Source organism: Erinaceus europaeus, chromosome 19, assembly GCF_950295315.1.
Source record: "Erinaceus europaeus chromosome 19, mEriEur2.1, whole genome shotgun sequence".
Lineage (NCBI taxonomy): Eukaryota > Metazoa > Chordata > Mammalia > Eulipotyphla > Erinaceidae > Erinaceus > Erinaceus europaeus.
Window position 1 is genome coordinate 19482855 of NC_080180.1, and position 26002 is coordinate 19508856.

Sequence of the window (26002 nt, forward strand, 5' to 3'; positions counted from 1 at the left end):
CATGATGGGCCTGCTTTTGGATGTCACTGTCTATGCTGCCACCTTCTGGCTTCATCTTGCAACTGTCCTATGAGTAACACTGCTGCTGCTCCCTGCAATACTGAGATCAAAGTCGAGAGATTTGGGGTCGCAGGCAACTCTAGAGCCAGCAGCATGAGAGCAAAAAGGTGATAGAAATTAGAACCCTGTGAGTGCCAGACCGCGGTCTTCTCATTTGTTTTCTCTCTTGCCTATAGCAGTAATGACTGGAACTAGACTATCGTGATCAGAATGAGGAAAAAGGTAGATCTGGGAGACATTTTAAAAGTAGAGTGAGTTTCTACTATGTGGATGCAAAGGAGGCAAGATCGTCGTAAAGTTGATTTTGAAATTTACGATGAGTAAGTGAACTCATCATCAAAAATAGTAAAAGCCGGCACAGGAGCTTCTTTGAGAATATCTCAAATATAGATGCTCAATAAGCTTGAATGCTAGGTCAGTCCAGCTCTCTTTAGCTTGTACTGTTTGTGCTCTCCTAGTAAGGCTTGTCTAGTTCTGCTGCCATTTATTAGAAAATGTTAGTACTATTTCTGAATATTAAACATTCAAAATCTATAAACTGTGATTTCCTGGCATAATTTTTTAACTGTTCTTTTTGATTTTTTTCAGAGTGCTCATTTGGCTATGATAGATACCCTGATGATGGCTTACACTGTAGAAATGGTCAGCGTAGAGAAAGTAATTACGTGTGCTCAGCAGTATTCAACTTTCTTTCAAGCCACAGACCTACCCTATGATATCGAGGATGCTGTCATGTACTGGATCAATAAGGTAGAAATTTAAACAAGAAAGACATAGATACTCATTTGCATGTTGCCATGCTGGATATTTTGGTCCTTTCAAAATGTGTATGTTGAAATAGTAAACCCTCTATGATGGTGTTAGAAGTTGGGGTGTCTGGAGAGTGACTAGGATATCAGTTGGAGCCCTCATGAGGGTAGTGAGTACTATTATAAGTCAGATCTGGAGAGCTAATTGCCCGTCAGCCATGTGAGGTCTTAGCAAAAAGATGGCCAGAAAGCAACACTGCTTCTCCTTGCACCTGGATCATGAACGTCCCAATCTCCAGAACTGTGAGAAGTAAATTCCTACTGCTTATAAGTACCCAGGTACTTTTGTTAATGCAATCTGAACAAACTAAGATACTGTGTCACTGTTTTTTTTGTTTTAAAATCAAAGTAAAAGCTACGCTTAGGGAGTCAGGCGGTAGCGCAGTGGGTTAAGCGCACATGGCGCGAAGCGCAAGGACCAGCGTTAGGATCCTGGTTCGAGCCCCCGGCTCCCCACCTGCAGGGGAGTCGTTTCATAAGCGGTGAAGCAGGTCTTCAGGTGTCTATCTTTCTCTTCCCCTCCTCTCTCCATTTCTCTCTGTCCTATCCAACAATGATGACAACAACAACAGCAATAATAACTACAACAATAAAAAACAAGGGCAACAAAAGAGAATAATAAAGTAATAAGTAAATATAAAAAATGTTTAAAAAGCTACGCTTATATAGTCTTTCTTGGTATTTCGCATTCCTCATTGACTAAAAACAACTAGTTAAAATAGATTGTAGAAAATAGATATGTCTGTTACAGCACGCAAAGACCCGGATTTGAGCCCCTGGTCCCCACCTGCAGGGGGAAAGCTTCATGAGTGGTGAAGCAGGGCTGCAGGTGTCTCTCCGTCTCTCTCCCTATCTCCCCATTCCTCTCAATTTCTGGCTGTCTCTATCTAATAAAAATAAAGATAATAAATACATTTTAAAATTGACATGTCTTTCACAGTACCTAGAATTACACTTACTAATGATGAGTGATTAATCTACTAAATATTCAGTAAGTAGTTATTGAATCCCAAGAATGAACATATTTTCAACCAAGTTGCATAGGATTATATTGGTAGATTCTGCTTCTTGGAAATTTTTGATACTGTGATTAGTTACTTATTCACTGAAGGTATATAAATTTTCAGCTTGCCATTCCAATTAGAGTAGTCAATTCTTTACAACCCTCTTTCATTTATTTCTTTATTCTTGCATAGAAACAGAGAGAGATTCAGATGGGAGGAGGAGATAGAGAGAGAAAGAGACAGAGACACACTGGCAGCCCTGCTTCCCCACTTAGGAAGCATTCCCCCTGCAGGTGGGGACCAAGGACTTGAACCCAGGTCCTTGTGCACTGTAATATGTGCACTTAACCAGGTGCTCCACCACCTGGCCCCCAACCCTCTTCCAACTTACATCTATTATCCCAGAAAAAATTAAGTCTTATTTGTGAACAAGTATTGGACAGATAAAAAGAATGATGGTCACATGCTAAACCTATTTATCTTCAAACTATGTAGCCATGCAAACATCCCAGTATGGGATAATTCCTTTACTTACTCTAATATTCCTTACTGTTTTTTTAAAATAATTTTTATTGAGAATTGCTGAAGTAGTTGATAGCCTTACTATTAAAAATGTACATTCATATGCTCCAAACCATTAAGCCTATTAAGTCTCATGACTTCCCAGTTCTCATTTTTGACTTTCCATTTATGCAAGTACTATCCATTCTCCTGCCTCTCTCTGCTTCCTACCACTCACCTGGCTAAGCTTAAGTTAGCCGCTTTATTGATTTAAGTTTAGCATTACAGTGAAAAGTAGTAGAATTACATACAGATATAGTGAATTAATACTTTATAGACAGTCACAAGTACTTGGTAAAATAATGAAGTAATTTTAGAATCTCAAATGAAGTACTTGAAATACTTTTTTTTTTAATTGGGAAAAATGATATCTTACCATTTAAGTGATTCTAATACTTAACATCAGGAATATAAGTTATTTTATTTTTATATTTAAATTTAAGTTAGTGTTTTTATATTTTAAGGTAAATGAACATTTAAAAGATATAATGGAACAAGAGCAGAAGCTGAAAGAACATCACACAATTGAAGCTCCAGGAGGCCAAAAGGTATATATTTCAAAGAGTGAAATTCTGTAGACATATATGTGTATTATTTGGGGAAATGTTAATAATTGTTTTCACTAATTAGTGAAGGTCACTGCATCTAGAAAGCTGTGTTATGAACTCTGGTAAGTAGATGCACAAATAATGGTTAATTGAATAATAATGTTTAGAAAAAGTCTTAATGACTAGAACTCAATTCCTAAAGTTTTTTAAGCAAGAGTAATAGTTTTGTTTTTGTTTGGTAAGATAAATATAACAACATAAGGACAATTTTCTGTGTAGCAGCCTTTTAGTTTACTTGATAAAAAAACCCTTCAAGGGGGGGAAGGAAGGAATAAAAAAAGGGGGGGAAAGCTTCAAATATAATAATCCAGGAGTTAGAAACAGTTTGAATATTTTGTGAAGAAATTAAAAAAAAAAAACAGCAATATGGAATCATTCTTTAAAAAAAAAAAATCATTGAGCAGGGTTGCTGGGGATTGAACCCAGGACCTCATACATGCAAAGTATGAATTCTGCTACCATGTGTATCCCTAGCCCCTTTGAATTCTTGAACAGACTTTCTGGTTTTCTTTGGAAATTTATGTGGTTCTTGAGTATACTAAAGCCAAGTGTATTCTAATGAAGGCCCATTAAACAAATGGAATTGAGGTATACAACTATAAAAAAAGTAATGATCTTAACTCTCCATTTGTATTACTTTGTCACTTCATTTTTTTTTTCCTTTTTAAAAAATTTCTTTATTGGGAGATTAATGTTTTACAGTTGACAGTAAATACAATAGTTTGTACATACATAACATTTCTCAGTATTTCTGTATTTCTGTTCATTTTGGGATGATGCGACTAGTCACTGATACCTATAATAGAAGAGAAAGAAAGGAATGTTCTTTTATGTGTCATCAACTTCAATAAAAAGGTTTGTGGAAAACCTTGAATTTGGGTCTTTCTGATGATTGGATTGGAGTCTTATGCCTTTCTAGAGTATCACAGACACGCCATGCCACATGAAATCGGAGTAGATTATATTGATATGATTTGTTGTGGTGATCTTAACCTGATAGCATTTATCGGTTAAATGTTCCTGTTTAAATGTTCCTGTCCAGGTAAAGTTCCTGTTTTTCCCTTTCAGTACTGTATTCTTGGGGGTCACTCTGTTCTTGGGGTCACTAAGTCTAGCTCATACTCTGGGGATAACCCGAACTCTCACTCTTAGAAAGGAACAGTGTCTACATAGTTATTTGCAATTCATCTGTAAGGAACCGTTGTGTCTTCTCTATTTATATATTGTTGTCTACATTAGTTTAAGTTGGCATAACCATTATACTATCTCCCTAGCCCTTAGATCACATAACTACAACAATAAGTTTAGTAAATATCTTTCACATTCATTTTTCTTTCAATTGATAATATATAGTAAAATTAAATGTTGTGTTCTGAAGTTACTTGAACATTTCCCCCCACTTCACTGAAGTTATTTGAAATAAATTTGGGTTAATTGATTTCTGTTTCAATTTTATTAGTCTTTTTTGATTTAATTTTGAATATGTAGAACATTAATAAAATGAATTATATTAATATAATTCCAAAAGTCAAAACTCCTTAAAAGGCATACTCAGGGAGTCAGGTGGTAGCGCAGCGGGTTAGGCGCACGTCGCACAAAGCGCAAGGATCCACGGAAGGATCCCGGTTTGAGCCTCTGGCTCTGCACCTGCAGGGGAATCACTTCACAAGCGGTGAAGAGAGTCTGCAGGTGTCTGTCTTCTCTCCCCCTCTCTGTCTTCTCCTCCTCTATTTCTCTTTATCCTATCCAACAATGATGAAATCAATAACAACAGCAATAACTACAACAATAAAAAAAAAACAAGGGCAACAAAAGGGAATAAATAAAGATATGAAAAAAAAAAAAGCATACTCAAAGCAGTGTCACTCCTTCCCCTACCTGGCCTACCTCTTTCCTGCCCTTCATTTTGTCCTTTTGAATTTATTTTAAGACCAGCAAGCACACATAGGCTTGTGTCTTTTTGTTTTGTTTTGTTTACCCTTTTGCAGTTTGCTTTTTTCAGTCTCTCCTGAAAATCATTCCACAGCGTTCCTAGAGAAGCTCCTCACTCCTCTTTATAACCACTCTACTCTGGTGTGCATGTGGACCAGTCTTTCCAAGCTCTTCACTAGATTTGGGGATACTAGCAGTCTCCAGAATCAAATAATTGCAAATAATGTTGCAAAGACTGATGTTATATATGTACTTATGTAGTTTTGGGATTTGTAACAGATCACTAGATTGAAAGGTAAAATGCATACTTAGTTTTGGTAGCTATTTTCAAAATCTTCCCCAAGTGGGTTTTTACCATTAGCGAGAACTTAAAGATTCATGGATTTAAAAACTTAAAAGATTCATGGATTTAAACAAACAAGCAAACAAAAAAAAAAACTTCTTTGGTTTCCTACTTACTTATACCATAAAATATGATTTGAGATTTCAATGTGTCCAGTTCACCTGAAAGTTAAAGAAGGGATCAGTTTCTGTCCACTTCAGAAATAGTTGTCTTTCAACAGGGATCTCATACTATATAGTTGAACTTTCCAACTGTGAGTATGTAAGCATGGATTATATAAATATTTATTTGTTCAGTATATTTAGAAATAAGAAAAAATAGAAATAAGTCATTTTCCTTCAAATAGCCTATCTAGTTAATTTCCCCCTTTACGCCAATAGAATTGCTGTCACTGAATCAGGTCAGTTGAGAAACAGGAGGAAGACTAGAACAGCTGGAGTTAGCAAAATGTCAAAATATTGAACATTTATATGAAATATCTAATGACTTGAACCATTGGATATTTCTTTTCATGTCTAATGCTTTGGCTAGTCTGCAGTTTTTGTTACTAGTAGCCTCTATGTAGTTTGTCAAACTTCAAAGAGAAAAATAATCTGTTTGTGAAACTTCTGATCTGTGAATGGAGAACTCTAGACACACGTTGTTAGTGGCTTCCTGCCCTGGTCTTCCTTTTGCACTTTTTATGAATATTTCCCTGCAGCTGTCAAAAACTTTTGTTAAATGAGAGCTCAAAACACAGGCAATAAAATCACAAGGGCCATTCTTTTTGATGTAATAAGAAAAAAATTGTTGAAAATGTTCTAGCTTTGTGGTAAGCTGGTACTTTTCTAATTCTTGAGATGATGTTTTTCTAATTTTTAAAAAATTTTTTATTGTTTTTATTTGATAGAGACAGCCAGAAATCAAGAGGGAGAGATAAGGAGAGAGACAGAGATACCTGCAGCCCTGCTTCACCACTCATGAAGCTTCCCTCTACAGGATCTTGAAGTTCTAGAATGTACTTTATAATAGTTCTCCGACTTTTCATTTCTCATTTGTGTAGGGAGATGATTTATGTAAGAAAATCTTCTTCCATAAAAGTTGAATATAAATTTTAACTCTTACTCCATTTGCTTGGTTTACTTCCACAGCTCTCAGAAAGTGTTCTAGGAAATACAAAGGCTAACATCCACAAACTACTCTTTGATATTATCTGTATTTTTGGCTTCATTATAGTCACCTATTAAAGAAGTATAAGGGAGTTGGGTGGTAGCGCAGTGGGTTAAACACAGGTGGCGCAAAGTTCAAGGACCAGAGTAAGGATCCTGGTTCCAGCCCCTGGCTCCCCACCTGTGGGGGAGTCGCTTCACAAGTAGTGAAGCAGGTCTATGGGTGTCTTATCTTTCTCTCCCCCTCTGTCTTCCCCTCCTCTCTCCATTTCTTTCTGTCCTATCCTACAACGATAATAATTACAACAACAAAACAAGAGCAACAAAAGGGAATAAATATTTAAAGAAAAGAAAAAATACAATTATATTATTCCAGACACTGCTGGATAGTAAAATTAAGAGGGCCAGTCAGTGGCACACCTGGTTTAGTGCACACATTACAGTGTGCAAGGAGCCAGGTTCAAGCCTCTGGTCTCCACCTGCAGGGGGAAAGCTTCACAAGTGGTGAAACAGGGCTGCAGGTGTCTCTCTGTCTCTTTCCTTCTCTATCCTCCCTCCCCTCTCAATTTCTCTCTGTCTCTATCTAACAATAAATAAAAATATTTTAAAATTTTAATAACATTTATATTCTTCTGTAATTGGCTACTTGCTTTAGAATTTTAACTGGTTAGAATTACAGACTCCTTTCCCCCCATTCCCCACACCCAACCCGTGATTAAAGAAAACTGGGGAGGAGGAGTGGCACATCCAGTGGAGTGCATAAGCTACATGTGCAAGGACCCAGGTTCAAGCCCCGTGTCCCGACTGCAGGAGGAAGTTTCAGTGGAGCAGTTCTACAGGTGTCTCTCTTTCTCTCCCTCTTTACCTGTCTGCTTCTGTGTCTATCAAAATGAGGGAAGTAAAAAAGGGGAGGGGAGACAAAGTCCACAGAAGTAGTAGTGTTGTCATGCAGGCACTGAGCACCAAATGGTAACCCTGGGTAAAATAAAAATAAACATCGCTGCTGAAAGAGATGGCCTGGTTATTTTGCTCTGTGTTGCTGTTTGCTGTATCTGTGCCCTTACTGAAGAATTCTTTCTTCTCTCTCCATTGGGAATACTGCATTATCAGATTTGTCCAACTAATACCTAAGAGTTACAGTGATTGCAAATCAGTCCTAGAATCTTTCTCTATTTCATTTTTTGTTACAGATTTATTTTTTAAAAAAAGAAACATGTAATTGCAGAACTTGGAAATAGAGGGGTTTTTGTGGGTTTTTTTTTTTCAAAAATACACAGTATATCCTGGACATAAGTTTTGAGTAATGTTTCTAAAGTGTCATGAGACTGTAAATTTGGAGTTCCACTGCCTGAAGCTTTACTATAATTTGCTAATTAAAAAATAATTCTGATGACTTTTCTCTTTACCTTTTGCTTTCTCTTTTTTCCTGCTGCTTCCTCTGAAGTCTCCTTCCAAATGGTTTTGGAAACTGGTCCCAGTAAGTTTGTCCAGCTACTTCAATTTGTCTGTGAGAGTGTAGAGTGCTGTTCATGCTGGTCCAGTAGTAGTCGCTGCATGTACTTAGTCACTGCCTAGAGATGAGATGGAATCTTAAGATTTGTTGAGCATATTATAAAGTGATGTGAAATAAAAAATCTATTCAAAGCCTGTACTAGCAGCTTAAAAATAATTTAAAGGGGAAGCACCCTTTTAATGTTTTCAGTATTCACAAACTGTCAGTAACTATGTGAAAATAGAGAAAGATCTAGATCCTCACCCATTTTAATAACTTTGGTAAAAGTGAATATGACTTGTGGGGGTAAATTAGCTGTGTTTCCAAATAATCTTTCTGAAGAGTACTTTTTTTCTTTTTGAATCACTTGGGCTTCACTGTTCTTGACAAACTTTCTCAAATATAGACAAAAGCAGAGACAGAGAGGGAAAGAAGTCACAGCACCGCTTCCTCCAGTGTGATGGGGGCCAGACTCCCCGCGGCTTAAACCCGGGTCAGGAGCCTGTGAAGCAGGCAGACTGTCCAGGTGAGCTACTTTGCTGGCTCCTGGGGCATATCTGTGTGGCGAAGTAGCAGTAGATTCCTAATTTATGTGGAGAGCTAAGATCACTCATAGTAATGTATAATTCAGTATGGATGGACTTAATTTATATTCAGTTCGAATTTCACTGAAGGGTTTATCTTTCAGGATTAAATGAGGAGTGGAGAGAATTTGACCACTTAAATATTTTTAAAGGCCTGCAAAATAACTTGGTTGTGTAGTGTGCTATTCGCCACGTGTGGGACCCAGGTTCAAGCATGGACCCCACTGCATTGGAGAAAGCTTCAGTGCTGCAATGGCTTTTCTCCTCTCTGTGTCTCTCTTTCTGAAAAAAGTCATCCCATAGTGGTGAAGCCCAATGATAGCCAAAATAAAAAAAAGAAGTATTTTGTATCCTTAGGAATTAAAATGTAGCTTGCAATACATAAACAACAATGTTGAGAGAAAGGGGGGAAAATAATACATCTTTTAAATACCATATTTTTCAGTGTGTTGAAAGAACTGGTAATGTTTCTATGAACCAAGTTTGTAAGGCATATAGAGCATTCTGGTATAGAAGTCTTTAGGGAGTCAGGCATAGCGCAGTGGGTTAAGCGCACGTGGCACAAAGCACAAGGACCGGCATAAGGATCCCGGTTCAAGCCTCAGCTTCCCACCTGCAGGGGAGTCGCTTCACAGGCGGTGAAGCAGGTCTGCAGGTGTCTGTCTTTCTCTTCCCCTCTCTGTCTTCCCCTCCTCTCCATTTCTCTCTGTCCTATCCAACAACGGCATCAATAACAACAGTTACAACCACAATAACAATAAAACTACAAGGGCAACAAAAGGGAAAAATATAGCCCCCAGGAGCAGTGGGTTTGTGGTGCTGGCACCAAGCCCGAGCAATAACCCTGCAAGCAAGCAAAAAAAAAAAAAAAAAAAAGAAGAAGAAGAAGAAGAAAGCAAGAAAGAATACTGTTCCTGGCTGGCCAGAGAGAAGCATGTAAGAATCTGCAACTTTGCTGACCCAGAGTGATCAAGGCGGCTCGAAGCTGGAAAATGCTGCTGGTTCATTTCCTCTTATTTTCCTTTTCTCCCCTCCTCTCTTGTCTTTTTTTTTCTTTCTAAAATCTTTACTGTTAATTAAGGTTTATAAGATTACAGGTTGTAGTAGCTCACCTCCCAGCCCACTCCCCTCTAGTCTTTTTATGGTGGATTCTTAGAGTCTCCCAGCAGCAAAGTGAGAAATTTTTCTAAAGTTTATGTTAAACCAATAAACAATTGGTATACTAGGTACCTTTTTACTGAATATGACAATCTAAATGGAATATATTGTAGCCTATACTGATTAACAAATACAAGCCCCTCCAGACATCTTCAAAAGGAAAAAGAAATACATTGCAATAACCTTGTTCTTGGGTATCCAGTCACAGAAAAATAATGATACACATTTTCGTCCCAACTTCATATACTTTCCTGAGGACTATCTTAGCTTTACTACCACATATACTAATATTATTTCAGTAAGTTATTTTTTTCTTTTAGTCTCACAAAGCATTTCATTTTTATAATTCCATCTAATTGTAATAAATTTAAAAAAAGAGTTAGAAGGAAAATTAGTGCACGTCATAATGCTCAAGGACCCAAGTTCGAGCTCCTGGTCCTCACATGCAGAGGGAAAGCTTCACAAGTGGTGAAGCAGTGTTGCAGGTGTCTCCTGGCTCTCTTCCTCTCTGTCATCCTCTTCCCTCTTGATTTCTACCCAATAAGTAAATAAAAATAATAGAAAGTAAATTAATTAAACAGCAGAAACCAATGGTAATTGTTCTCCATACAATACATTAGTATAGATATTCACTGAATCTTCATTGTTATTCCTCTTGCATTTAGGAGAGCTCATGACAGCTAACTTTAGTTATTGTCTGCTATGTGCCCGACAGTGGCCTTGGCACTTTGTCTCTCATCTTATAGCTCCGATGGTTCTTTGAAGTAGGTGCTATTATTATAATACCCATTTTACAGCTGGAGAGACTGAACATGAGAGTTTCAAGTAATTTGTCCAATATCACACAGCTAGCAAGTGGCAGAGCCAGGATATGAATGAACCTAGGTCTCAAGTCTGTTCACCTTATTAAATTTGCTTACATTTTATCTTGTGTGAGAGAGAAACTAGAGCACTGCTTGTTCACATATCTGGCCAGGAATCAAGCCTGAGGTCTTGCATTCTACCCTCTGAGCCATCTGCCCAGCTGTTCGAGCTCGTTTTCTTGAACGTTTCAAGAGAATTCTTTCAGCTTGTCTCAGTTTTAGAGAACTACCTCATAAATCTGTGTTCAGTCATGCCAAGTGATCTTTACAAAGGAAGCATTTTTCTGAGGAGGAGCAGAGACTTGTATATAGGTTAATGAAACTTCAGCTGGGAGGGTTTCTCAGTCTTGTAGTTGTTACACTGTGTTATCTTAACATGGAACTGATAAACCAGAATTTCTTGTTGATGTTATTCCAGTGTCTCAGATTAATGTTTCTTATTGCCAAGTTTTCTTTAGGACTATGGTATTGCTTTCTTGCTCCTGCCTCCTGATTTGATGACTTGTAATTCTTTCTGCTTGAGTAGAATTCTTGCTCTCAGCATAGAAGAACTTGTAATTTAAATTAAGCCTCACATTAAAATAAATGAATTTTATTATCTCTAAGAGTTAAAAAAAGAAAGTACTCATTTGGGTTCAGTGCTCAAAATCCATTTTGTAAAGCGTTTGCACAGAAATACTTAGGTTAAATGTCACTTCATGCAAACTAGCAACCCAATGTTCTTACAGTACTTTGCTTCAGTACTGTTACAGCATATTTCACTTTGGGAATGTCTAGTACTCAGAAGGATGTTGGTTCTCATTTCTTTTGACTTATTACTGACATATTAGAACCTAAACATTGTCTTCTGTACGTGTATTATTTATTTTAATCTTTTATTGTGTGTTTTAGGCTCGCTATAGGAAAGAGCAGACATTGCTTAAGCAGTTGCCTTGCATCCCACTGGTAGAAAATTTGTTGAAAGATGGTGCAGACGGCTGTGCGGTAGCTGCGCTCATCCATTTCTACTGCCCTGGAGTGGTTAGACTAGAAGGTGCGTGTTCCAGGGAAATCTTTCAGGATTTCTTTCAGGATAGTGGTAGCAAATAGTCCAGATAACACTTATTAAGTAATGAAGGTTTTGTGGTTTTTTCTTTTAAGAATGTTTATATGGAATCTTGGGAAGATAGTGGAGAAAGTAGTACTGGAGGTGGGGGCAGGCGGTGGCGCACCTGGCTAAGCGCAAGGACCCAGGTTCAAGCCCCTGGCCCCCACCTGCAGGGGGAAAGCTTTTTTTTTTTTTTTTAATTATTTATTTATTTATTTATTCATGAGAATGATAGGAGGACAGAGAGAAAGAGCCAGACATCACTCTGGTACATGTGTTGCCGGGGATTGAACTTGGAACCTCATGGTTGAGAATCCAATGCTTTATCCACTGCGCCACCTCCCGGACCACAAGGGGGGGAAAGCTTTATGAGTGATGAAGCAGGGCTGCTGGTGTCTCTCTGTCTCTTCCCCTCTCTGCTTCTTCCTATCCTCCCAGTGTATCTGTCTCCTACCAAATAATAAGTAAAATAAAATAGAAAGTAGTACTTGATTTCCAAGTCTTTTCTGTGTAAGGGCCACTATATATTTGTAAATGGGCTCAGTGGCTTTCTGCATAGTTCCCTTATTTGTACTAAGTCATTATTAAGTGAATAGGAAATGTGTGTTATCAAATTAACCCAAAATCATTGCCTTGCTCTTTCCTATTTGAAGATATTTGTTTGAAAGAAACCATGTCTTTGGCTGATAGCCTGTATAATCTGCAACTGATTCAAGAATTTTGCCAAGAATATTTGAACCAGTGTTGCCACTTCACCCTGGAAGATATGCTATATGCTGCTTCGTCCATAAAGGTAAATGAATGTGCTTAAAGCTGGTTGTAAAAACATAAAGCTATTATATAAATGACCTACCCACATTGAACTTACAAATTAACTGTATCAGTCCAAAGAAATTTTGAAAAGTTTTAAAATGTTCTGTGTATTTTGTTCTTGATAGTATCCTACCAGCTGTAGTTTTTCTATAAGTCCAATTTAAAGTCTGAAAGTGATCTGTTAAAAACGTAGGGGATAAGTCACTTTGGATCGTGGGTAAATATTGGCTCAGTAAGTGGGCACAAAAAGCAAGTGCTGTGGCTCTGAGTCTTCAGGAGGACTGTGTAATGTGTCTGGGAAGAAGGATACTTCACATCTCGGAACCCGACACAAAGCCTAGAGAAAAGAATACTAACATAATCTGGAAATTAACAGAAAAAAAAAAAAAGGAATTCAGGAGAGCAAGCTCAGCTGGAATGGAATAGCATACCTCAGCAAGCTGCTAGGCCCTTAGCTCTGGTCCTGGCACCACAGGAGACCACTGTGGACAGCACCCAGGTGGTGAGCAGTGCTGGGTGACCCCCACTCCCCCCCCCCCACTTACTTGAGTAGTTAAGTTAAAAAAGCAGTTGCTTGGTAGATAACATAATGGTTACCCGTTGAAGCTGGCTTCAAAGTCCCAGGTTCAGTCCTTTGCACCACTGTAAACCAGAACTGAGCAGAGCAGTGTTTTGGTTTCAAACAAATAAACAAAAAGCAGTTGTCTGTTCCACAGTTTCATGATGTGAAATAGTATCTTCTTAGAAGTGACTCATAGCTATAAAGTTCTTATATATCTTATATATCTCATAGCTATAAAGTTCTTATATATCTCTGGTTGAGATGAATAATGTTACCAGTTCTGATGTCACCTTTAAGAGAATGTGCTAATGGTCTCTTTTCACTGTAATGCTAGTGTCTGGTAATTAATCTTTTTTATGTAGGGTTTATGTGTGTGGCAGGACTCGCAGCATGAGCAGTTTCACTGTTCCCAGGCTGCTTTTCATGCAGATAGAGTGGGAGACACACACAAACACACACACACACACACTCACACACTCACTCACATAGAGTGGGAGACATACACACACACAGAGTGGGAAGGAAACACACACACACACACACACACACACACACACACACACACACACACACACCACTCCATAACCCCAGAGGTTTTCATTCAGATAGAGTGGGAGGGACACACACACACACACACACACACACACACACACACACACACACACACACACACCCATAACCCCAGAGGTTCCTCTGGTGCCGTAACATCTTCTTTGTGGTGCCAAGGCATGCACTTGCCAGGTGAGCTATCTCTCCTGGTCAAACTCCTTTCTCTAGTAGTTATTCTTTTTTCCTTCACCCATTTCTGGTTTATCAAAAGATCCAACAAGCCATTTCTCCAACAAGCCACTGCTCTTATTTATCCAAAGGAGTATCCATGCCCACTGTCTGGGGCAAGAGAAGAAAAAAGTAGGTTAATTTTGAGAGTTTACACCTTGCCATTCAAAAAAGGGGGAACATTTCCATACATACATTGCCTAGTGCCTTATGTGGTACTTGTTTGTTGTAACATTTAAATACTACTTCTATACTGTAAAAGAAAATATATCACTTCATTCAATACACTGAGATATTATTAGTTACATTTACTTAGTATGTATATATTAGATTTCCAGTAAATAATTTTAGTTCTGGTGTTTAGATCAGTTTAATCTAGGTGTGATCCAGATATTAAAACATCTTGTCCAATCGTGCATATTTTAGATTTAAAAAAAAAGAATGTCAGCAGAGAACTCTTTGTCATTGCCTGTATTCCCCAATTCTCTGAATTCACCTCTACAGAGCAATTATCTGGTGTTTATGGCAGAGCTCTTCTGGTGGTTTGAAGTTGTGAAGCCGTCATTTGTGCAGCCTCGTGTTGTCTGTCCGCAAGGAGGTAATCAGTTGGTGTGTTTGTTTTGTGGACTCAGGGCCTCTCATGCGACTGTTCCCAGGCTGACCACAGACCTGCGGCGGGTGCTTCTTCCCCTGGTGCCTGGCACTCCTATGTGGTGCTGAGGCGTGAACTTGGGCCACATCTCAGCAAGTCTAGTGCCTTTCCTGGTTTTCTATCTCTTAGCCCCTTGGTTGTTTTTAAAATTGAAGTGCTCTATTAAAAAATAAAAAATAAAAATAAAGCAAAATATGATGGGCTTATTCTTTCAGAGGAAAACACAATTTTTTTTTCTTCTGGGAGTTACTGTACACCTTTGGCCCTGGCCTAACCTCTCTGTCTAGAGGAGTAAAGCTAAACTATATTGGACTACTCTGAGTAAGACTCCTGAATTGGATGCTTAGGCTGAAATCTGTTATAATTATAAATCTGGCAGTAATCTATCCTGACCTTATTTGGGGAAATTTTAAGTTGGTGACATGTTTACCATTGTGAGAAAAAGAGCTATGGCAGTGGAAAAGCATGGGGAGGGGAGGACTGGGCAGTGTCTTACTCGATTATGCTCATGAATTACAGTGGAAAGCACACTTTTAATTCAGGTTTCAGCTATTTAACCTGCATAAGTTCTGGATATTTCAAGCCACTAAATTCTCTAAGTGGCATATGCTATAAGAGAAAAAGAACATGAAGACAGTGGCTGTGGATTTGATTGAAGCCCTGGGTTGTAGGACTTTGAGCTTTAACTCTTGCTTGCTTCTCTGCATCCCCTGCTCCCACCCCTAGCTTTGATAACTCACTAGAGCTGACTTTAATGCTGTTACTCAGGATCTTCTAAAGTATGCTTGATTTCAACCCATAATTTGCCATTAAATCATTAAAATTCTTATGTTGTATATGTTTTAGCCTTGTAGTTTTATGATTATTATAATTATAGTATGACCGCACGTTAAAATAAAACAAGTGTGTATCAAAGCAAAGAACTTGGGAGATGGAGGAGTGATGGATGGAAGAGAACTGTAGGGTCGTAATAAATAAATAAATAAATAAAATAAAGGGAAACCAGGAGTCGGGCAGTAGCGCAGCGGGTTAAGCGCACATGGTACAAAGCACAAGGACCAGTGTAAGGATCCTGGTTCAAGCCCCCGGCTCACCCCCACCTGCATGGGGAGTTGCTTGACAAGTAGTGAAGCAGGTCTGCAGGTGTCTTACCTTTCTCTCTCCCTCTTGGTCTTCCCCTCCTCTCTCCATTTCTCTCTGTCCTATCCAGCAACAATGGCATCAATAACAACTACAATAATAACTACAACAACAATAAAAAACAAGGGCAACAAAAGGGAAAAAATATTTTAAAAAATTAAAAAATATATATTTTTTTTTAAAAAAGAAAGAAAGGGAATCCTAGAAATTAGGAACAATGAAAGCTCATTACACTTTCTATAAAGCTATCTTCTGTGTCTTCCTCTATAAAACTAGAAGTTTATTTCTATAGGGGGAAAATAATTCTAAATTACAAGATTTTTTTTTTTTAATGCAGTGCACAGGAATTAGGGCCTCACGGGTATGCAGTATAACTGAGCTGGTCCTCATGCCCAACTATCTCACTTTTCATTTAAAGGGAGACAGAAGCCACCACATAAATTTCTGCTGTACCATCCATGGAGCTCCCCTGGTACCCCACCCTGTCTGGGGTGGGGAGAAGAAAGACAAGAGGGGGAGGGGAGAGGGGACTGGCTTTTCCTGCCAAGTTCTTTCTGACGGCCAGTTCATTCTGATACCAGTGACTGTCCTGCCTGACACAGAACATGATTACTGTGCATCCCATCTACTTAGCTGCTTTCCTTTGTTCCAGATGTTGGTAGTTTTTAACCACTACCCTTTTTCCTTGCCACTGACTCCCTCCTGCCCTCAAACAAAGAAAACAAGAGTAGTAAGGAGGGAAATACGTAAGGAGCCAAACATAAAGCCTATTATTATAGTGAGTGGAATGAGCTTGCTTGCAGTAGCCCACTGCATGTTGGGCAAAATCCTGTGCAATGTTCTATGACTTCTAAGCCATTTAAGGCAAGATTCTAAATATTGAGCCATTATATAACAGAATTCCTGTAAAAATAAAAGCTGAGACCCTTCTCTAAGGTCATATTATAAAGAAGCAAAGAGGACTCCATGTAACAAAGCTCTACAAAAGTTTTTAGCAATTTAGCAGCATTAGAAATTCAGATTAATTTTTAAAATACTAGTATTTTTTGTTGTCTTTTCTCCCAATTAGACATATTTAAGTAGTTTTTTTATATTTATTTATTTATTTATTCCCTTTTGTTGCCCTTGTTTTATTGTTGTAGTTATTATTATTGTTGTCGTCATCGTTGGATAGGACAGAGAGAAATGGAGAAAGGAGGGGAAGACAGAGGGGGAGAGAAAGATAGACACCTGCAGACCTGCTTCACCACTTGTGAAGTGACTCCCCTGCAGGTGGGGAGCCGGGGGCTCAAACTGAGATCCTTACACCAGTCCTTATGCTTTGCGCCACCTGCGCTTAACCTGCTGCACTACAGCCTGACTCCCTTAAGTAGTTTTTTTTTTTTTTAATTCAGATCATCTGAAGAATTTAAAGGTATTATGAAAATTATGTAAGAAGAAAACTCGGTGCTTGGAGTTCCCAGTAGTAAGGTTAAATTGAAACATTTGTGGTCCAGAATTCTTGGAATGATGTTGGTAACGTGCTAAACACAAAACTTTATGGTTTTTATCTTTTATTGCAGCTGAACCAATGAAAGATATGCCTGTCTTGAACACTGCCAAAAGAAACACCTTGGATAGTTCATACAGTTCTGACTTCTCTCCATGGTATGTTACAGAATGACTTTACTTCTTAACTACTTCCATTCTGTTTAGTCAAAATGAAATCTTGTTAGATTTCAGTAGGAATTGGACTTGAAATAAGTTTAATTAACATATTACCAGTTTAAATGTAATTGCAGCTTACAGCAAATGGATGTTTCATAGGCTTTTGTGAATCATAGGGAAAATTGAGAAGATATATTCTCTAGTGCTCAAATATTCAGCCTAAAACCAAACCAAACTTTTGCAGGGTAATTTTTTTATCCTTTATTGGGGGGATTAATGGTTTACAGTCAACAGCAAAATATGGTAGCTTGTACATGTGTAACATTTCTCAGTTCTCCACATAACAGTTCAACCCCCTCTAGGTCCTGCTCTGCCATCATGTCCCAGGACCTGAACCACCCACCCCACCTCTGTCCCACCCCAGAGACTTTTCTTTGGTACAGTGCACCAACTACGGTCCGAGAGTGCAGGGTAATTCTTTAAAGGGAACTTCTTAAATAGTGATTTTAGGTCTCAAAGGAAATTTAAAGTTCCATAATTTTTTTTATCATTGAGGCAGTCTTCTCAAATGTTTCAGTTGTTGGTCATTATATTTTTTAAGAGGTCACAATGGGATATTTGTTACAGTATTGAATACTTAGTGCCTTAGTTCTTAATATCAGAAAAGTAAAACAAAAATATTCTCCCATTTAATATCAAGGTACTCCTTACTTTTGACTCAAATGTGTGATGGAGAGAGACATTATTTTAAAATGTTTTTTTAGCAGATGCTTTAAGTAAGCAATTCTTCCAAGTACTTTACTAGAGCCTTGAGTTTTCTGTTGACTGTGGATTAATTTACCTGGTTTTTAAAGTTTAAAAGTGATGCATTTTACGAGTTTTTGGATATTTCAAATGATAAGTAAGAAATTAAAATTTTTCTGTGTGGGTTTTGCCTTAACATAAACATACACACTTGTACTGATGCTGTCATCTATCCCTCACACATGAAAAGCTTCTCTCAGAGCCAGGAGACAGACCACCTAGTATAATGCACACTTTAACCATGTGTGAGAACCCAGATCCTAGTCCCCATGGAGCCACATGGAAGCTTCACGAGTGATGGGACAGTGCTGGGTATCATTCTGAAGTCCTGGCAGTGCTCTCATTTCCATGATCTTCCTACATTGCACTGTAGTTCTCCCATTAAAGGATTAAAAATCCTTAAAAAGGGGTGGGGGCCAATAGCATAATCCTCCACACCACTGTAAGCCAGAGCTGAGCAGTGCTCTGGTAAGAAAAATAAATAAATAAACAAGAATTTCTACTTTTCCTGGGAATAATGCGGTCACATCTACAGATGTCACTGCACCTAAGTCATATCTTAAGAGAAAGAAGGAAAGCAGAGCAAAAGACATTACTAGCACTTAGCTGCCAGCCTGTTCCAGAAAGAATCCTCTATATGAATGTCAAAGTGAGGTGATTAATAGAAATTTCTGCTTTGACTATTATTTGAGGAAGAAGCAAATCATATTTTAATAACTAACTCATCATAGACCCTTCTAAGGGAGAGGAGGAACTGTGCAAATGGCAATAGAGGGAGGGGATACAGAAAGGAGCACAGGTGGGGAGCAGTGTGAGCATTCTCTGGTAGTTCACCTGAAGAATACAGACAGGACAACGCAGGGCTGCTGTGCCTGTGAGGGGAGGGAGGGGGGCAGGGAAGCAGAGGAGCACTCGCTTTGGACAGAGCCAGCATCTGCCAGTTCTTCAGGTAGTGGTGTGAAGTTCCCTACTTCAGCCTTCATTAACTAGGAAGAATGCAGCATTGTTTATCTTTGCTTTATGGTTGACTTGTTGATCCTCTCAGTTTATAAAAATCAGAAGAGAGAGCTATAAAAGTCAGTGTATTTAGTTCTCAACTGTTTGGGGGTGGCAGCGCCTAACTTCTTCCTCTGACCAAAAGGTAGCTCATGGAAGACTCAGAGGAAAATTAAGTTCTGGTCAAATAGCCCTCAGAATTTCAGAAACAGACTTAACAATACCCTGTGTTAGCTGGAATAGGAATGAATTAAATAGGAAGAGATAGCAGGGGACTCGAAGGTTCTTACTTTGCAGGCTTCATGTCGCAGCTCACTAGAAGACTCTCCATGTATCTGAGGTACACAGAATTGGTTCTGTGTGGAGGGAAACTGCCAGGATCTTTTTGCAAGACTTTATTACTGCTGTAGTTCTTTCAAGATTTAGATTTGAGTGGTCTGGGAGGTGACACAGTGGATAATAGATAAAGCATTGGACTCTCAAAAGCATGAGGTCCTGAGTTTAGTCCCTGGCAGCACATGTACCAGAGTGATATCTGGTTCCTTCTCTCCTCCTATCTTGTTCATGAATAAATAAATACAATCTTTAAAAAAATCTTAATTTAAAAAAGATTTAGATTTGATTTCACTTAAGCTCTTCATTGTTTAGTATTTCTATTTCTAAACTGAAAATAATGTCATACTTTGTTTCTCAAGAACAATATGAACATGTTGGAAGTATTTCAAGTTTTTTTGGCCAAAAAGCACCATTACCCATATAATCAGGCATCCTTTGTTAAAATTGAGTTTCTTAATTTTTTAAAAAATTTGAGATGGGGAATCTGGGGTCGGAATGCTGTTATATTTAAGACCTAAGATACCACTTACATTTTAAATGTACTTACATTGCAGTGGGGAAGGAGCCACATTTGCACATTCCCATCATCTGTCTTCAAGATATTCACGACCACAAGCTCATTCTTCTGCCTCGGGTAATATACTTGAAAATAAACTAGAAAAATGCCATTTAAGTTGGTTAATTAAGAAGTGATTGAGAATAAATGTAATCAACAGAAACATCTTTTTTCCTGGAAAGTCCTACATATGTATCTAAAAAGTTATTCTTGTTTTTCTTAAGGAAATCATCATTAATTCCTCATACTTCTTAGCACTATTAATGAATCTACAGAATCGTGACATTTGTTAAATTGCTATAAGTTAAAATTTTCATGATTTTAACGCTTTTTGTTTGTTTGCATGTGAAGGAGGAATTCGAAGGTCTTCATCGATGTCTTATGTTGATGGCTTCATAGGGACATGGCCCAAAGAGAAAAGGTAAATAGATACACAGAGCTGCTTGTCGCAAAGTCACATTCTCAAGAGGTGAGGCCTCAGGAGGTAGTGCAGTGAGCTGTGCTCTGCCCTTAGAAGCACTGGTCTGGAGTTCCATCCCTCATGTCCCCTGTGCCAGAGTGATGCTTTGGTCCTCTTTCTCTGCCTCTGTATCTACTGTTGATAAATAAAGTGTTTACTTTAAAACAGAGGGAGGAGGGACTGGGTGGTGGCGTACTTGGTTGAACACACATATTACAATGCACAAGGGCCCGGGTTCGAGCCCCTGGTCCCCACCTGCAGGAGGAAAACTTTGCAAGTGGTGAAGCAGTGCTGCAGGTGTCTCTCTGTCTCTCTCCCTCTCTGTCACCCCCTTCCCTCTTGATTTCTGGCTGTCTCTATCCAATAAATGGAGATTAGAAAAAAGAGAGAGAGGGAGGTGCTACTGCTGTCTCTTTTTATTTATTTGATTTTAATAGTTAGAAGATGATAAGATTAAAGGGTATAGTTCCACACTGTACCCACCATCAAAGTTCCGTGTCCCCACCCTCCCATCTCCCAAAGATAACCACCATAGTTCTCACAGAGCCTTAGAAACAGTTTGTTTGGGGGTCGGGCGGTGGCGCAGTGGGTTAAGCACATGTGGCGCAAAGCGCAGGGACCGGCGTTAAGGATCCCGGTTCGAGCCCCAGGCTCCCCACCTGCAGGGGAGTCGCTCCACAGGCGGTGAAGCAGGTCTGCAGGTGTCTATCCTTCTCTCCCCTTCTCTGTCTTCCCCATGTCTCTCCATTTCTCACTGTCCTATCCAACAACGAATTGTGTCAACAAGGGCAATAATAATAACCACAACGAAGCTACAACAAGGGCAACAAAAGGGGGAAAAAAATGGCCTCCAGGAGCGGTGGATTCATGGTGCAGGCACCGAGCCCAGCAATAACCCTGGAGGAGGAAAAAAAAAAAAACAAGTTTGTTTGCTTCTGGGTTTTTTTTGTTTTGTTTTGCAATTCATGTGTATCAATTCTCTAGATTCCACATATGAATGAAACATCCAGTTGTATCTCATCTTTTTATCTCATCATTAAGCAGCATCACCTCCAGTTCCATCCATTATGTCCCAAAGGACACAGGTCTCTTCTGATTGCAAAGTAATAGTCCATAAAATACACATCCCGTAATTTCTGTAGCCAATTACCTGTCGATAGTCCTTTAGGCCGCTTCCATTCTAGCTATTGTGGATCATGCAGCTATGAACATAGGGGTGTATATGTCCCTTCAAATTAATGTTTGAGTGTCCTTTGGATAAATGCCTAAGGAGTGGCATTGCTGGGTCATATACCTCCATTTTTACTTCTTTAAGAACTGTCCATACAGTCTTCTAATTTTGCATTCCCACCAGCAGTGTAACAGAGTCCTTTGTCTCTTTTTTGTTGGTAGTCACATTGCAATAGACTTTTAATTAGTTGCTGGATTCGAAAAGGGCAACATAGGCTGAGGATAGAGTGATGAGGGGCAAAATTTAAAAGGCAGCTTAAAAATTCTGACTTTACCTTGAAGACAATATGATTATGAGAATTAGGGTAGAGGGACATGATTTCAACCACTTTAATGTAAAGCAGTTCTCTGTGGGACTACTTAAGGGCTTTTCTATTTGCAATTTTGTAGATCATCCGTGCATGGAGTTTCATTTGATATTTCTTTTGATAAAGAGGATGATGTGCAGAGATCCACTCCAAACAGAGGAATGACACGTTCTGTTAGTAACGAAGGACTAACTCTGAACAACAGTCGTGGATCTAAGCACATTAGGAAAAATTTGTCCTTCAAGCCTGTAAATGGAGAAGAAGAAGCAGAAAGCATTGAGGAAGAACTTAATGCAGACTCTCACAGTGACCTCAAATCGTACATGCCCCTTAATAGAAATAATCTCAATGCTAATGAGAACATTCATTACAAGCTTCCAAATGGAGCTTTGCAAAATCGAGTGCTTCTAGATGAGTTTGCCAATCAAATCGAGACACCAAGCATTGAGGAAGCGTTACAGATAATCCATGATACTGAGAAGCCTCCCCATACACCCCAGCCGGACCAAGTCGCTAATGGCTTCTTCCTTCATAACCAGGAACTCAGTCTCCTGAATTCAAACATCAAACTAAACCAGTCTAGCCCTGATAATATGACTGATATAAAAGGTGCCTTGAGTCCTATAACAGACAACACCGAAGTAGACACTGGAATTCATGTTCCTTCAGAAGATATTCCTGAAACTATGGATGAAGATTCTTCCTTGAGAGATTACACTGTAAGTTTAGATTCCGACATGGATGATGCGTCTAAATTTCTTCAAGATTATGATTTGCGAACCTGCAACCCCAGAGAGTCTCTGAGTCCTTGTCCAAGTACCGTGAGCACCAAGTCTCAGCCAGGTAGCAGCGCCTCCTCGAGTTCTGGAGTTAAAATGACCAGCTTTGCTGAACAGAAGTTCAGGAAACTGAATCATACCGATGGAAAAAGTAGTGGAAGCAGTTCTCAGAAAACTACACCAGAAGGTTCTGAACTCAATATTCCTCATGTGGTGGCTTGGGCACAAATTCCAGAAGAGACTGGTCTTCCGCAAGGGCGGGATACCACCCAGCTGTTAGCCTCTGAAATGGTGCATCTTAGGATGAAGCTAGAAGAAAAGAGACGCACTATCGAAGCCCAGAAGAAGAAAATGGAGGCCGCTTTTACTAAGCAAAGACAGAAAATGGGAAGAACAGCATTTCTTACCGTAGTGAAAAAGAAAGGGGATGGCATTTCCCCTCTTCGAGAGGAGGCAGCTGGTGCAGAAGATGAGAAAGTTTATACCGATCGAACAAAAGAAAAGGATTCCCAGAAAGCTCATGGGCAGAGGAGCAAGTCACTGGCGGACATAAAAGAAAGCCTAGAGAGTCCTCAGCCCAAATGGCTCAAGTCTCCAACAACACCTGTTGATCCCGAGAAGCAGTGGAACCTGGCAAGCCCCTCAGAGGAAAATTTAAATGAAGGAGAGATGATAGAATACACCAAATCCATCGAAAAACTCAATTCATCTCTGCATTTTCTACAGCAAGAAATGCAACGCTTGTCACTTCAGCAGGAGATGTTAATGCAGATGAGGGAGCAGCAGTCTTGGGTGATCTCGCCCCCGCAGCCCTCTCCACAGAAACAGAGTCGAGATTTTAAGTCTTCTAGGCAGACGGGCCTGTCCTCAGCCGTCGCCCCTTTCTCATCAGACTCCCCTCGCCCTACTCACCCATCACCTCAGTCTTCTAACAGGAAGAGCGCATCCTTTTCTGCTAAAAGTCAAAGGACTCCTAGGCCAAATGAATTAAAAATAACGCCTTTGAATAGGACACTGACCCCGCCTAGGTCTGTGGATAGTCTCCCACGGTTAAGAAGGTTTTCACCCAGCCAAGTTCCTATTCAGACTCGGTCATTTGTATGTTTTGGGGATGATGGAGAACCTCAGTTAAAGGAATCCAAACCTAAAGAGGCCGTTAAAACGGAAGAGTTGGAATCCAAAGAGACTGTGGAGCAGCAGGGGCAGAATTCAGAAGGAAAGAAGATCAGACCTCTTGAATCTACAGTTTCTGAAGTTCTGTCACAGCCGATCACAGAGACAGTATGTCTGACTCCAAATGAGGACCAGCTGAGCCAATCCACAGAGCCTCACTCTAAACCCATTTTCCCACCTCCTGCTCCTAAAACTGTTAATCTGATTGAAGTTTCCCTCTCGGACTTGAAACCCCCTGAAAACACTGACGTGGCTGTTGAAAAATATGATGGAGAAAGTGATAAGGAACAGTTTGATGACGACCAGAAAGTATGCTGTGGATTCTTTTTTAAGGTAATACTAACCTGCCTGACACTTTCAGGCATCTTCCTTAGATGAGCTTGGCTTCTTTTAGTAGCAGCCCTTTTTGTTATAAACCTCCTCTGCTATTAATCCTGAAACACACATCAGTTCCTCCATTATTGGACTGTAGTAACATCTAAGCAGATGGTGATTTCTAGGGTGGTCTTTTCACCACTGTTATGGTCCATGTTCACATGTGCCGTGTGTGTGTGTGTGTGTGTGTGTGTGTGTGTGTGTGTGTGTGTGTGTGTGCTTTTCTCTACCTCTCACTTTCATCAAAGCCTTTTAAAAGTCAAGCTTTTCATTTGCAGCCCAGGGAGGTGGCACAGTGGCTTGGGTGTTAGACTTGGAAGCATAAGATCCTGATTTCAATCCCAGGCATCACATCCCCAGTGGGAAGCCTCCAGGGGATCGGTGCCTGCACGACAAATCCACTGCTCCTGGAGGTCATTTTTCCCATTTTGTTGCCCTTGTTGTTGCACATTTTATCTTTTTAAAAAATTTTTATTGGCTTTATTTATTGGATAGAGACAGTCAGAAATCAAGAGGGAGGGGATGAGAGAGAGAGAGAGACACCTGCAGCACAGCTTCACCACTTGCAAAGCTTTCCCCTTGCAGGTGGGGACCGGGGGCTCGAACCTGGGTCCTTGAGTATTGTAACGTGTGTGCTCAACCAGGTGCTACCACCCAGCCGCTGCACATTTTATCTTTTAATCGTGTTACATTCTCACTTTTTAAAAAAATATTTTATTTATTTATGCATGAGAAAGGAAGAGAGAGAAAGAACCAGATATCACTCTGGTACATGTGCTGCGGGGGATTGAACTCAGGACCTCATGCTTGAGAGTCCAATGCCTTATCTACTGCACCACCTCCAAGACTGTATCATTCTCACTTTTTGATTCTGTGCAGCTGTAAACTCACTCAGCTCTGGTTTCTGGTGGAGACTGGACCTAGGACTTTGGAGCCTGAGACATGGAAGCTGTTTTGCATAACCATTATGCTGTCTCCCTCAGAATGGAACTTTTTAAATTGGGAACTCTCCATTCTCAGTTACTTTCTGTATGGAAGAAAACAAACAAACAACACCTCTATTCTTTCTCCTTTCTGTGGTTGTTCTTCACTAACTTCCTAAGTTTTGAAAACAAATAGTAATTTTGTGTCCTTTGTTACTTGATAAAACTATTACCATTTTAATTCATTTCTTCATAATTTTTACACATTCTATATGGCAGGGTTGGAATAAGATTGACTAGCTACTTGAGATTGTCACTTATAAGAGTAAGCACACAACATGACCGTAGCAACTAACAGTGAGAATACTGGTACCTAAACTACCTATCATCTTTTTAATGACATCCATTCTTAGGATGACCAAAAAGCAGAAAATGACATGGCAATGAAACGGGCAGCTCTGTTGGAAAAACGGTTACGGAGGGAAAAAGAGACTCAGCTTCGGAAACAACAGCTAGAAGCGGAAATGGAGCATAAGAAAGAGGAGACAAGGTAAAGGAAATTGCTGTCCAATTCTGCATCTTGGCACTAACTGTCCAGGAGCATAGTTAGAAAACTTTGGTCAGTATGTTCATGTAGAAGTTTCTCATGAATTTTGTTCACTAATAGGCTTTTCAGAGATAAGCTACCTGCCGACCTGTTTCATCATTGATGAAGCAGATGAGGAGCGGGGTCTTTGCACTTGCTGATGTGTGCACTTAACCGGCTGCACCCCTGCCCGGCCCCCCATTCTAAATTTAAGGCATTTCAAAGTAGAGTTCTCC

The 26002-nt window shown here is 39.5% G+C and overlaps 1 protein-coding gene across 4 annotated transcripts in view; it reads left to right on the plus strand.

Moving 5' to 3' along the window:
* Window positions 1–26002, plus strand: part of CAMSAP2 (calmodulin regulated spectrin associated protein family member 2) — a 96645-nt gene that overhangs the window by 60811 nt on the left and 9832 nt on the right. For 2 of the 4 annotated variants that reach the window (XM_016187672.2, XM_007522124.3), the window contains exons 3-13: window positions 649–810; window positions 2899–2982; window positions 7910–7942; window positions 11454–11595; window positions 12303–12442; window positions 14306–14399; window positions 17156–17240; window positions 19931–20010; window positions 20284–20353; window positions 22013–24215; window positions 25594–25730. In XM_016187672.2, coding sequence (XP_016043158.1) covers window positions 649–810; window positions 2899–2982; window positions 7910–7942; window positions 11454–11595; window positions 12303–12442; window positions 14306–14399; window positions 17156–17240; window positions 19931–20010; window positions 20284–20353; window positions 22013–24215; window positions 25594–25730 — 3230 coding nt within the window. The remainder of the gene's footprint in view (window positions 1–648; window positions 811–2898; window positions 2983–7909; window positions 7943–11453; window positions 11596–12302; window positions 12443–14305; window positions 14400–17155; window positions 17241–19930; window positions 20011–20283; window positions 20354–22012; window positions 24216–25593; window positions 25731–26002) is intronic. The other 2 variants (XM_016187673.2, XM_016187674.2) reach the window with 1 other exon arrangement.